Here is a 14,896-nt window from a genome sequence, read left to right as displayed (position 1 = left end):
CCTCCACCCTTAATGACCATCACTCATTTAAATGAACATAAGCAAATAAATTAAATGGGGTATATAACAGGAGAGGACTTCATTTCTATTTTAATTTGCTATTTTTTTTCCTGTAGAAATTTAACCGGGACATTTCCTGACTACCCTGACATTGAAGAAGGAGGCTCAGCTATTATTTTTTCTAACAAGACCATACAACAGGTACAAATATGCTTGAGAAATGAAGTGTAAATGTATCAAATGGCATTTCTTTAAATTTTAAAATTAATGATTTTATAGCCTTACTGGGTCTCGTTTATTTTCCTATACATATTTACATGTAAATACTTTTGGGTGTTCATGATTGTATGTACTTTCATGTTTATTCAAAGTGAGTTCTTTTTTTTTTACCCATCTTATCTTTGAAGGAGATGTGATGATGTGTGAAGGTCGTTTTCTTGGTAAATTCTGAGTAGGTTGGCTGCAGGAGCCCTTTGTGTTCTGGTCCCAGCTTCCCTCTCCCTCTCATCTCCATGCCCCACCCCCTCAGCAGGCCCTTGGCTCCAGCAGTCCACTCACCTGTGCTCCTGGCTCATGCCGCTGCTCCTTTGGGTGTGCCATGCTCTTCCTGAGTTCTGGGCGCCTTCCTGCTTAGCTCCTGCTCCCCTGTCAAGACCCAGCTCCTTGTCTTATTAATGTTTTTCGAGTGAAACACCTTTGATCATCTCTGTAGATGCTTCGGTGACATTTGATGAAATTGACATTTAAAACTATTTTTTTTAATGTCTTCATAAACTAGGAATAGGAAAATTCTTCTTAGCTTCATAGTATTTAGCATAGAAACCAAGAGAAGATTTGCATTATACTCAATGACGAGGCATTAGAGGCATTGTCAAAGTGAAAATCAATAAGGACAATTTGTCTTATCTCCTGAGTAAAATTTTCCCCAACTGCCCAAAACCTGGGTGACTAACCCTTCCTCTAAAGCCCTGTGCTATTAACATCACTTATTTGATGTTTACCCTACGCTACTTCACATGGACACCTTTCTTTTAATGCAGGGGGCCTTCAAACATACAGCATTTTATTTGAATTTCTATTAAGCTGGTTCACCATTTACAAGCTTGTATCATAACATTCATGTGCATGCTTTATCTCTTCCTTAGCCTGTCAACTTCTCCAGAGGAAGGACTTTTAATTTGCATATGTAAACATTCAACAAATGTTTGCTGAACAAAAGAACAGAAGGCTTATCTTCTCCATGAGATTATAAACCTTCTAAGGGCAAGAGCCATATTTTAAGATTCTTTAAAATCATAGAAATGAGTGCATAGTAAGTGCTCAATATATATTTCGTTTTTCTTAATAATGATAATATTAATTTTACAGCCAAGAGAACATAGTCTCTAATTTTTTAAATTAAATTAAAAATGTTTTCTTTTTTAAGGAAATAAAATTGTTAGGTTAAATCTGTTGGAAAAAAATGTCAAAATCAAGAAAAGAATAGTTGCTATCAGAACTATTAGTGAATATTTCCTTGGACATTCTAAAAAATGCCAGACAAATAAGAAAAAGGAAAGAAGTGATAAATGTTTTAAAGTGAGAATTTTATCATTGTTTTAAGATCATGTAATTATCTCCCTAGGAAACCCAATACATTTAACAAGAAATTATATTGACAAATTATACAGAATTGAACAGAATTACACTGACAAAATCTCACTGAAGAAGATAAAAGAAGACTTGAATGATATACTGAACAATTACTCATCTGGATAAAAAGACTCAATAATATAAAGTATTATACGCACTTAATACTTTAATTATACACACAAAAGTATAAATACGCACTTTTTATTATTCTATGAAGTTAATGCAATTCCAGTTAAAATCAAAACAAGTTTTTATTGACATAATTATTTTCAAGTATCTGAAGAATGAATGCACGGAAATATCCCAAAAGTTGTTTTTAAAACTGTAATAGGGAACTTTCCATATTGAAATAAAACAAATTATAAACAAATTCCACAATGCTGGAAAATGAATAGACGGATAACAACAAAAATAACAGATAACATTTGTTGGACAAATATTCTGTGCCAAGTACCATGCAAGCACTTTATATAAGTCAACTTATTTAATTCTTCCAAACTACAAAGATAAAAAATTTGGCCAAATTAGTTGTGGAGCTGAGATTCAAACTCAAGGAATCTGACTTTAGAATAGTGTGCTCAGAAACTTAGTCGGGTATATGTATCAGAACTCAGTAGTATACTGATGACATTTCAGATAAATGGGGAAGGACAGACTAATAAATAATACTATTTAGTAATAACTGGCTCACCATTTGGCAAAATCAAGTAGAGCCTTCCTTATTATACAAAACAAATTTCAGATGAATTAAATATTTACATGTAAAAATGTTAAGCCACAAATTACTTAAGAAATTGTTTGAACTGGAGAAAAGTTTCATAAGCATGGCACCCTAGGCAAACACCATGAAGAGACTCTGCCCATATACTTAACTACATAAAACTCAAATAGCAAAATGGCCAAAAAAAAAATCACAAATGAAGTTCAAGTTATATGATAACTGAGGAAAACATTTGCAACATATGTGATAATGGGTATTTTTCATGTATAAATATTTCTCAGAAAATAATAACAAAAATTGGAACATCCCAATAAAAAAGAAGGCAAAGAATATGAACAGGAATTTAACATAAGAAAAAATTTTAAAACTCCCTGACAAATAAATGTATAAAGTAATGTTGCCATATCTCTTTTCACCTGTAGGACTGGTAAAAATTTTAAGTCATTGTAATGACTGGAGTTGGTATGCATGTGGGAAAAAGTCACTCTCATACATTGCTACTGGATATGTAAATTAGCATGACATTTTTAAGGAACATGGATCAAATGAATATCAAAACTTTTCATGTGTATGTGCTTTGGCTCATAAATGCTCTTTGAGGAATTTATACTAAAGAAATAAGAGAAGTTGTCGTAAGTCAGAGGTCAACATCCTTTTTTTGTAAAGGGACAAACAGTAAATATTTTAGGTTGTGGCACATACATTCTCTCCTAGCACTACTCAACTCTGCCAATATGGCATTGATATGCTTAGTCTCTGTGTCCCCACCCAAATCTCATCTCAAATCCCCATATGTCAAGGGAGAGACCTGATGGGGGTGGTTCCCCCAGACTGTTCTTGTGATCGTGAGTTCTCACAAATCTGATGGTTTTATAAGGGGCACTTCCCCCTTTGTGCTCTCTCTCTCTCTGTCTCCTGCCACCACGTAAGACATGCTTGCTTCCCCTTCCGCCATAATTGCAAGTTTCCTGATGCCTCCCCAGCCATGCGGAACTGTGAGTCAATTAAACCCCTTTTCTTTATAAATTACCCAGTCTCAGGCAGTTCTTTATAGCAATGTGAGAATGGACTAATACAGGCATCAGAGAAGCCATAGACAACATGTAAATGATGGGCATGGCTGTGTTCCAGTCACACTTCATTTCAAAAATGGGCAGGCGGCCGGCCAGAGCTGGCCCATGCACCATAATTTGCTGACCCCTGCCATGGATGCTGTTCACGTCTGCCTTGTTTATTGCACTGACAAAGAAGAAAACAGCCTGATGTTCTTTAACAGGGAATTCGTTAAGTAACATAAAGTTCTCTGCAGCAGTAAAAACCAGGCTGTCGCTCAGGGTTTCAGGACTTCAAGGGACCGACCCTGCTGTCGGCCTCCCTTTGTCCCTGTGCTCCCCTCCAAGAGCCCTCAGAGTTAAGCACACAGGAATTGCTCTTCCTTCACTTCTCCATCGGAAACCAACCTCCGCTCCCAAAGGCTGCCTCAGCCCTCCACAGGACTCCTCCCTCCTCCACTGAATTCCATGAGCACTAAATATTGACCCTATTATTTGGCAGTTTGTCAAGCCCTGCCTTGAGTGATTGTCATTTTGATTTGGAGTTGTTTCACTTTTTTTATGTGTTTAGGTGTTGTCCCGCCAGCTAAATTGCCAGGCACAATTTGTGTCTTGGAAGTCCATGGCAAACATCCAGACACATTTTATGTTCAGTTAGAAAGGTAGCGATTATAGGATTAAGAATGTTGGTAGAACATCTAAATTGCCATGAGAAACATTAAAAACTACTAGTCAAAAGAAAATTGAGAATGTCTGGTTAACACATTGAGAGAGAACAGAGGAGACCACAAAGCAGCTTAGCCTTGAAAGACAGATGATTGAAGAGTCAGAACGGCATGGTGATTACAAATCACAGTTCCGCCACACACTAGACCTGCAACCTTAGGCAAGCTTCATCCCCACACCCGCCGATTCAGTTTTCTCATCTGTAAGTGGAGGTTACTGGCAACATTTACCTCCCTGCACTGAGGTAATAATTAAATGAGACAATACATGTGAGATACTTAGAACAGAGCTTGGCACGTTGAAACCCTTCAGAAAATCATCACAGTTGTTACTAATGTTAATAGTAGCAGTAATAGTAGCCATTGTAGCCATAGTATGAAGAGAGTAGACCAAGCATTATTATCATTATAACAGTGTACGTACCAGGTGAAATATATAGTAATAAAACACAAAAATAATACAAATACTTTTTTTGAAATGAGCATAACATTGATACAAAACCCAAAAAGAAAAAATGGAACAACAAAAAAAGACACAGATCTGTCTGCGTTATAAGTATTAACACAAACATTTTAACTAAAGTATTAGCACACTAAAACCAGCACCACATTAAACTAGTAAAACACCACAAGTGGTGATTATTCCAGGATGCAAGAATGGTTTGGGTTAAGGATGTCTGTGAATGCACTGCCTTGTATTAAAAAATCCAAAAGGGAAAACCATAAGTTCCTCACTGTGGAGGTTGCAAGGGCATTTTACAAATTTAACATCCATTCTTGATATTTAAAAATAGAACTCTACAAAAATGGAATAGATGGATACTTGTTGAACATTATAAAATATTTCTTAGTTCAAAACCAAGTGTCATGCTTAACGAAATTCACTAGAAACATTTCCACTAATGAGTGTCAGGAAAAATTCAAGAATAGCCATCATCACTACTATTATTTAACATGGTCCCATAGGAGCTACTAAACAATATATCCCCTTTCTAGTGTTCTAAAGGGGAACGGAAGAGGCAAATGATCACCTTTTGCACATATGTTCAATATTTAGAAAAGCATTGAATAACTAAAGAGCAAAAAAGCAAAGAGAATAAACTAAAAACTACTTTAAATAATATGAGAAGCAAGAGGGGGTGATTACAAAATTAATATGCAGAAAGCAATCGCTGTTGTGAATACAAACAGTAGCTAGCTAGAAAATATAATGTAAGAGACCATTTACAACACCAACAATGCAAAGATAAAATGCCCAGGAATAAGCTTAATGATAAACGTACACTCTACGTGAAGAAAAGCTTACAATACTCCTGAGGGATGTGAAGAAATGGAAAAGCATATCGTGCTCTTAGGTAGGAATGCTCAACACCATACACACCTTGACTCCTAAACATCATCTATAAACATAATATGATCCAAATAAAAATACCAATAGCATTATATTGGGGCATTGGCGGGGAGGACGCAGGGAGGATGACCAAACTAAACTTTAAGTAGAAAGCAAATAACCAAGAATAACCAGTGGAATTTGGAAAATGAAGCATAATGAGGAGGAACTAGCTTTGCCAGGTATGAAAACATATTCTTAGGAGCCCACTGGCACAGACAAAAGGCTGAAAAGGCACATCAATTGAAAAGAACGGAAAATCAAGAAATAGACCCAAATACATATGGAAATTTATAATAAAGACAGCATCTCAAATGTGAAAGGAAAAAAAGGAAATAAATGGTATAAGAAGAGCCAGGTGGTCATCTAAGAAAAAAAAAAATTAAATCCCTAACTCTTTATACTTTACTTTGGAATGATTCCAAGTGGATCAAACACTTACGTATAAAACAAAATAAAAACACAAAAGGACTAGAAGAAGCTAAGAAAGAAATATATCATAACCTTAGAATGGGAAAGATCCTTCTAACTATGGTGCAAACCCAGGAATCATAGCAGAAAAAAATTGATAAATTCAACTACACGCACAAAATTGTTTTAATCCTACATGGAAAAAATGACCCCAAGTAAGGGAAATGACAGATGACACCCTGAGAGAATTTTTTGTGATAAGTATCACAGACAAGAGACCTTTCTTCTAATATATAAGGAACTCCTACAGCTCTATAAGAAAAGATTAATAACCCAATACAAAAATCAGCAAAAGGATATGAATAGACAGTTCTCAGAAAGAGAAAACTCAAATGAATTCGAAACATAATAAAAGATGTTCAACATATGAAAAGATGAACAACCTCACACATGTAAGAGAAATGCAAATTAAAACTACACTGACAGATGAAATTGATCAATTGAATCTCAACAAAATGCAAAACTTTTGCACTTCAAGAGATACCATTAAGAAAATGAAAATACAAGTAACAGACTGGGAGAAGATATTTGCAGAATACCTACCTGCTAAAGAACTTACAGCCAGAAAATACAAAGTACTCTTACACCTCAATAAGAAGACAGTTCAATCAAAACACAGGCAAAAGACTTGAACAGACAATTCACAAAGGAAGATATCTGGATGGCTAGTAAGAACATGAAAAGATGTTCAATGTTATTAGTCATTAGGGTAATGAAAATGTGGATGACGATGTGGAAAAAAGGGAACCCTCATACATTGCTAGTGGGAATATAAAATGTTGCCACTCTGGAAAACATCATGCCAATTTCTTAAAAGTAAAATATAAATTTACCAAAGGACCTAGCAATTCTTCTCTTAGGACTCTAGCCAAAAGAAATGAAAACATATATCCACACAAAAACATTTGTAGATGAATGTTCATAGCAGCATTACTCATAATTGCCAAAAATTTGAAACAACTTAAATGCATATCAACTGGGGAATATGGTAAAATATGGTATATCCATGCAACTTAATATTATTTGGCAATTAAAAAGGAACGCACATCTGATACATGCTACAACGTGAGTGAACTTAAAGCATTATGCCATATTAAAACATTATGCGATGTGAATGAAGCCAGACACGATGGACTATATATTTTATGATTCCATTTATATGAAATGTCTAGAAAAAGGAAACCTGTAGATACAGAAAGTAGATTAGTGCTTGCTTGGTGAGATACTTTTGTTGTGTCCCCACCCAAATCTCATCTTGAATTGTAGTTCCCGTAATGCCCATTTGTTTTGGGTTGGACCTGTTAGGAGGTAATTGAATCATGTAGGCAGTTACCGTCATGCTGTTCTCGTGATAGCGAGTGACTTCTCACAAGATTTGATGGCTCTATAAGGGGCTTTTCCCCCTTTGCTCGACACTTCTCTTTCCTCTTGCCATGTGAAGAAGGACCTGTTTGCTTCCCCTTCCACCATGATTGTGAGTTTCCTGAGGCCTTCCCAGCCATGCGGAACTGTGAGTCAAGTAAACCTCTTTACTTCATAAATTACTCAGTGTTGGGTATTTCTTCATACCAGCATGAGAATGGACTAATACACCTGGGAAGGGGAGAGAAAAGGGATTAGCAATTAATGGAAATGAGAGAATCTTATTGGGGTGATAGAATGTTCTAAAACTGATTTATGGTAGTGGAACACAACTTGATATACTTGCTGAAAAATTATTGAATTGCACACTTGAAATGAGTGCGTATATGATATGCTTCGATAAAATTATATTTTGAGAAAAGAAAACAGGCACCAGGCCAAATTTGACCCTGAGGCCAAAAAAAAGATGGCTGACTTAATAGGCAGTAAAGTGTACTTTTAACTTTGGAAGATTTTGCTCAAGTTGATGAACAGGAGCAAAATAAATTCAATACTGGCTTCTCAAAAAAAACGAAAGCAACTACATTTCTACCCATGTAACTGGCAAACAAGATGCACCATGACAACGAGCATATGGGGAAACAGGCCCTCTCCTATGCTGCTGGCAGAAGGGTAAATTGACACAACCCATGGTGGGAAGTTTAACAGTATTACAAATGTGCGTACACTTGATCCAGCATTTCTACTTTAAGGAATTTATCCTGCAGATATGTTCACCACCTGCAAAATGATATTTGCATGCATTTATTCATGGCAACAATGTTAGTAGTAGCAGATTACTATTAGAAATAACAGCAGATTACTGTTAGAAATAATCTTAATCTTATTTGGTAGGGGAATGACCAAATAAATTGTTACAATACACCTTTAAAAAATGAACCGTGAAGCTCTGTATGTATCACTAAGGAAAGATGGCCAAGATATATTATTAGGTGACAAATGCAGAACAAGAACAGTATTATAATATGCTAACATTTGTATAAAATGACAAGTTGATGTTTGTAATGTGCATTTGTGTGTGTACATGTGTACATCTGTGTGCACTTGGAAGATTTTGCTATAACTGAAGAGTGCAGGTAAAATAAATTTTGTATTGGTTTAAAAAAGAGACAACTTCAATGACATATTACTTTTCACCTATACAATTGGCAAACATAACACAACAATACCAGTGTGCTCTGTGTGCGTGTGTATTATATGTATATTTGCATATATGTGTATAAAGTGTCTTTAGAAGCATATCCAAAGTATTTGGGTTGATTTTTTAGCAAATGTATTATGATCAGCCACACACTGGAAGTCACCACAAACCCCAGTGTCCTGCTTAGCCCCGGACTCCTGTAGACTTCTGCTGAGGAACTCAACAGCCCTCAAGACCACCACACAACCACCTGCAGCTTTCACCACAGAGGACCCCTCAGGGTTTGTTATCATGAACCCCAACAGCATATTCTGCAGAAGTTCCTACAGTTTTCACAGCTGAGGAAACCAGCTGCCTGCACAGAAGCAGTGGACCTCCCTCAGTTTTCACCACTGAGGACACTGCATTTCTTTTCACCTTCACAATCTCCAGGTGCCTGAGTCTCCCGTCCCCCGCTGGAGCTACCCAGAGCAACATGACTGCTCCTGCCACAGTGACCCCAGCCCAGCGACCCACCCAAGTGGCCCTCATGTTCCCTAGGTGCCTAAGTCACCACATCTCCTTGAAATCACCCCAGATACTGCCTCCACAGGTCCTCTGGGCCAGGGACCCAGAGCAGCTACTGCATGTATGCTAGAAAACAACCTTGGAGCCCCCTACCACAGACTCCAACCTCACCACTGCATGCACTCAAGACTAGCTCCTGTAGCCAGACTATTGCAGTAGCTGCTCGCCTGGCCCCCCCAACTAGGTGAGCATAACCAGTTGGCCATGCCCTCCAGCTCCTATCCCCACACTATGCTTGTTCCCAAAGCTGGTCCCTGTAGCTACATGTGCATGCATCACTCCAGCTCAGCCTGAAGTTGGCCATGCACGCAGATGGTGTTGCTGGTCTGCAGCTGGCCTCTGTAATTATGCATATGCCCCACTGCTACATGTGCACCTGCAGCTGGCCCCAGCCACAAAGGACTAAGCAGGTGCCAACATCACAGACTCCAGCTGCCTGAAATGGCAAGACTGAATGCTCCCCCAGATTTGGAGTCACCACATGCCCCAACACTTGGTACCTCACAACACTAGACCCAGTGCTACAGTGCCCCCGGCATGCCTCTGTCCCTCAACCCTGCTGCCCACAGGTGAAGGTCTTTCCTTACCAAAGCCAGTCTATAGAGTCTGGAAGAGGTGACTACTTCTTGAAATTTGCAGACTCATTTATAAGACTACATGAAGAATCAGGGAAACATGATACCACTAACAGAACACAATAAACTTTCACTAACTGACCCTAAAGAATTGGAGATCCATGAATTACATGACAGAGAATTCAAAATAAGTATTCTAAAGAAGCTCAGCAAATTACAAGACAATACAAATAAACTATTTAATGAAATCTTTAATGAAATCAGGAAAATAATACCAGAACAAAATGAAAGAAGGATCTACAAGACAATCAGAAAGTAATAAACAAAGTGGCATCAATAAGTTCTTCCTGTCAGTAATTATCTCAAATATAAATGAATTAAATTCTCCAATCAAAAGACATAGCATGGCTGAATGGATTTTTAAAAAATTATTCAACTATATGCTGCATACAAGAGATTCACTTTACCTTTAAGGACACACATAGAATGAAAGCGAAGGGATAGAAAAAGATATTCCATATAAACTGAATCCAAAAGAAAGCAGGGGTAACTATAATTATGTCAGACAAAATATACTTTAAGTCAAAAACTGTAAAAAGGGCAAGTAAGATCATTATATAATTATAAAGAGATCAGTTCATCAATAGAATGTAACAATTGCAAATGTATGTGTACCAAACATCAGAGCATATAAATATGAAAAACAAATATTAATAGATCTGAAGGGAGAGAGAGATTATAATACAATAATAGTAGGGAATTTCAGTACCTCACTTTCAACAATGAACAGATCATTCAAACATAAAATTAATAAGGAAACAATGAACTTGAACTACACTTTAGACCAAATGGACCTAATAGACATATACAGAACATTTGATCCGATAGCAGCAGAATATACATTCCTTTCAAATGCTCATAGAACATTCCCCAGGACAAATCATAGATTCAGCCACAAAACAAGCCTTAACAAATTTAGGAAGATCAAAATCATATCAAGTATATCTTTTCAGACTGCAATGGTGTGAAACCAGAAACAATAAAAGGAAAAATCTTTGAAATTTAACAGATAGAAATTAACAACATGCTCCTAAAACAACCAACGGATCAAAGAAGAAATTTAAAGGCAAATTTTAAAATATCTTGAAACCAATAAAAATGGAAACACAGCATACTAAAACCTATGAGATGCAACAAAAGCAGTACTAAGAGGAAAATTTCTAGCAATAAAAACAACCTAACATCATGCCTTAAGGAACTAGAAAAAGAAAAACAAACTATTATTAAGTACGAAATTAGCAGAGGAAAGAAATAAAGATTAGAACAAAAATAAATGAAATGGAGCCCCAAAAAAACAACAGAAAAGGTAAACTAAGAGTTGGTTTTGTGAAAGATAAAATTCACAGACTGTTAACTAGACTAGGAAAGAAAAGAGTCAGACAAATAAAATTAAAAATGAAGGAGGAGACATTACAACTGATGCCATAGAAATACAAAAGATCGTGAGACTACTATGAACAATGATATACCAGCAAATTCATTAGCCTAGAAGAAATGGATAAATTCTTATACAACAACAGGACTAATCACAAAAAAATAGAAAATCATAGTGAGTAGAGAAACTGAATCAGTAGTCAAAACCCTTCCAACAAAGAAAGGCCCAGGATAAAATGGCTTCTTGTGTGAATTCTACCAAACATGTAAAGAACCAATACCAATGCTTCTTAAATTCTTCCCAAAAATTGAAGAGAAATAAATACTTCCAAATTCATTTATAAGGCCAGCATAAACCTGATACCAAAACCAGACAAGACACTGAAAGAAAAGTATAAGCCAATATTCATGATGAACATAGATGCAGAAACCCTCAACAAAATACTAGCAAGCCAAATTCAAGAGCACATTAAAAGAATCATTCACCATGATCAAACAGGATTTATCCTTGGGATCCAAGAGTGGTTCAACCTATCCACATCAATCAGTGTAATATACCACATTAACAGAATGAGAGATACAAATCATATGATCATTTTAATAGATGCAGAGAAAATATTTGACAAAATTCAGAACTCTTTCATGATAAAAACTCAACAAATTATGCAGAGAAGGAACTTAACACAATAAAGACTATGAAAACCCCACAGCTAAAATCATACTCAATAGTGAAAAATCTGAGTTTTTCCTCTAAGAGCTGGACAAGATAAAGATGCCCACTCTTGCCACTTTTATTCAACCTAGTACAGAAGTCCAGCCAGAGCAATTAGGCAGGAATAAGAAATAGAAGGCATCCAGATAGGAAGGGAAGAAGTGAAATTGCCTGTTTTTGATCTTGTATGTAGAAAAATCCAGAGGCCAGGCGTGGTGGCTCACGCCTGTAATCCCAACAGTTTGGGAGGCTGAAGTGGGAGGATCACTTAGTACAGGTTTTCGAGAATAGCCTGGGCAACAAAGCAAGACCCTGTCTGTATTAAATTTTTAAATCTTTTTAAAAAGAAAAAAGAAAACCCCAGAGACTCCACTAAGAATACTATTAGAACTGACAAACAAATTTAGTAAAGTTTCAAGATACAAAGTCAACATACAGAAGATCAGTAGCATTTCCATACACTAACAGTGAACTTTCTGAAAAAGAAATCAAGAAAACAATCCCATTTATGGTAACTTTTTTAAATTTAGGTATAAATTTAACCAAGGAGTTGAAGAGTCTGTATATTGAAACCTGCAAAACATTGATGAAATAATTTTAAGAGGACACAAATAAATAGAAAGATATCCTGTACTCATGAATTAGAAGAATTACTGTTGTAAAAATGAGCATATTACCCAAAGTGATCTATAGATTCAATGTAATCACTATCAAAATTTCAGTGACACTTTTTCACAGAAATAGAAAAAAAAATTCGAAAATTTATATGGAACCACAAAACACCTCAAATATCCAGTTAATCTTGGGCTAAAAGAACAAAGCTAGAGACATCACACTTCCTGATTTCCAAATATATGACAAAGCTACAGAAAGCAAAACAGCGTGATACTGGCATAAAAACAGACATAAAGATCAATGGAACAGAAGAGAGAGCCCAGAAATAAACCCACACACTACAGCAAATTGATTTTATCAAAGGTGTCAAGAACACACAATGGAAGAAAGATAAGTCTCTTTGATAAATGGTGTAAGAAAACTGGATATCCTCATGCAGAACAAGGAAATTGAACCCTTATCTCTCACCATATACACAAATCAACTCAAAATGAGTGAAAGCCATGAATAAAAGACCAGAAACTATAAAACTACTGTAAGAAAACATAGGGGAAATCTCCATGACATTGATCTGGGCAGTGATTTTCTGGATATGACCCCTAAAGCACAGGCAAAAAAAGTAAAAGTAGACAAATGGCATTGCACCAAACTAAAAAACTTCTGCACAGCAAGGAAACAAAAGAGAAGAGTCAACCTATGAATTGGGAGAAAATATTTGCAAACCATACATCTGAAAGGCGTTAATATCCAAAGTATACAAAGAATTTAAAGACTGCTATGGCAAGAAAACAACCTAATTTAAAATTGGACAAAGGACGTGAATAGACATTTCTCAAAAGAAAGACATACAAATGGTCAACATGTATACGGAAAAATGCTCAACGCAACAGACATACGCTAATTAAACAATGAGAGATTACCTCACACTTGTTAGGATGGCTGTTATCAAAAAGACAGAAGATAACAAATGTTGGCAAGGATGTGAGAGAAGGGACACTTGTACACTGTTGGTGGGAATGTAAATTAACACAGGCATTATGGAAAACAGCGTGGAAGTTCCTCAAAAAATGAAAAATAGAACTACCATATGATCCAGCAATCCCACTACTGAGTATGTATCCAAAGGAAATGAAATCAGTGCATCAAAGTGATGTCTGCACTTCCATGTTCATTGCAGCGTCGTTCACAATAACCAAGATACGGAAGCAACCTCAGTGTTCTTCAGTGGATGAATGGATAAACATAATGTATTTGTATGTACCCAGTGGAACACTATTCAGCTTTAAAAAAGAAGGAAATTTCTGTCATTTGTGACAACATGCATGAACCTGGAGGACATTATGCTAAGTGAAATAAGCCAGGCACAGAAAGACAAATACTGCATGATCTCACTTATAAATAAAATCTAAAAAAAAAATTTAACTTACAGAAGCAGAGAGTAGAATAATGATTAACAAGGTTGGGAGGGGAAGATCAGGGAATGGAGAGATGCTGGTCAAAGGGTACAGAGTTTGCATTACACAGGAGGAAAAAGTTCTGGAGATGTATTGTCTAGCATGATGACTATAATTAACAATATTATTTTGTATATTTTTTAATTGCTAAGAGAATATATTGTAAATGTTCTCATCACACAAAAAAATGCTAAGAATGTAAGGTGATGGACATGTTAGTTAGCTTGACTTAATCATTCCACAATGTGTACATATATCAAAACGTCATGTTGTGTACTGTAAATATATTAAATTTTTGTCAATTATGCCTTAATAAAAAATAAACATAAAAAGAGAAAGTGGATCTTCTTGGCTGGTTAATAGTATGGGGAGGAAACCTTTCACTGTATATTATGTATTTATGTATAATTACTCTTTCGTAACTTTCGAATTGTGAACCATGAAAATGTAATACTCAAAAATTTAAACTAATAAACTTTAAAAGGAGAGAGATGAAATAAACCATTTAATTGGTAAGACTTTAAAAGGCTTAACTGATAAGGCCACAGTGAAATGTATACTCCACAAATAAGGATTTCATCTTTTTTTCAGCTGCTCATATTTTATATATCAGACTATTTTTTTTAAGTCTTTACATTTCTGAAAGTTTTGCAGTTTCTAAGGTCCAAACAATGTCTGTGTTCCAAGTGCTCCAGTGCAATGAAGAACTGGGCAGCCACACCTTGATTCTGTGAGTCGAGATGAACCTTTGTCTGTTTTGTTTTGTTTTGTTTTGTTTCATTTTTTGAGGCAGGATCTCACTCTGTCGCCCAGGCTGGAGGGCAGTGGCTGGATCATAGCTCACTGCAGCCTCTACCTCCCAGGCTCAGGCAATCCTCCCACCTCAGCCTCCCAGATAGCTGGGAGTACAGGTGTGCAGCACCACGCCTGGCTAATGTTTTGTATTTTTTTGTAGACATGGGGTTTCATCATGTTGCCCGGGCTG

General features: G+C 36.3%; 1 protein-coding gene across 4 annotated transcripts in view; it reads left to right on the top strand.

The window, feature by feature from the left end:
- Positions 1 to 14,896, top strand: part of IQCA1 (IQ motif containing with AAA domain 1) — a 164,053-nt gene that overhangs the window by 65,544 nt on the left and 83,613 nt on the right. For all 4 annotated transcript variants that reach the window (XM_021924179.2, XM_009183394.3, XM_003908124.4 and 1 more), the window contains one exon: positions 117 to 201. In XM_021924179.2, coding sequence (XP_021779871.1) covers positions 117 to 201 — 85 coding nt within the window. The remainder of the gene's footprint in view (positions 1 to 116; positions 202 to 14,896) is intronic.

Source organism: Papio anubis, chromosome 10 (assembly GCF_008728515.1).
Source record: "Papio anubis isolate 15944 chromosome 10, Panubis1.0, whole genome shotgun sequence".
In the NCBI taxonomy this organism is placed as follows: Eukaryota; Metazoa; Chordata; class Mammalia; order Primates; family Cercopithecidae; genus Papio; species Papio anubis.
The sequence above is the reverse complement of the archived record's forward strand: the minus strand, read 5'-3'. Positions and strand labels throughout refer to the sequence as shown.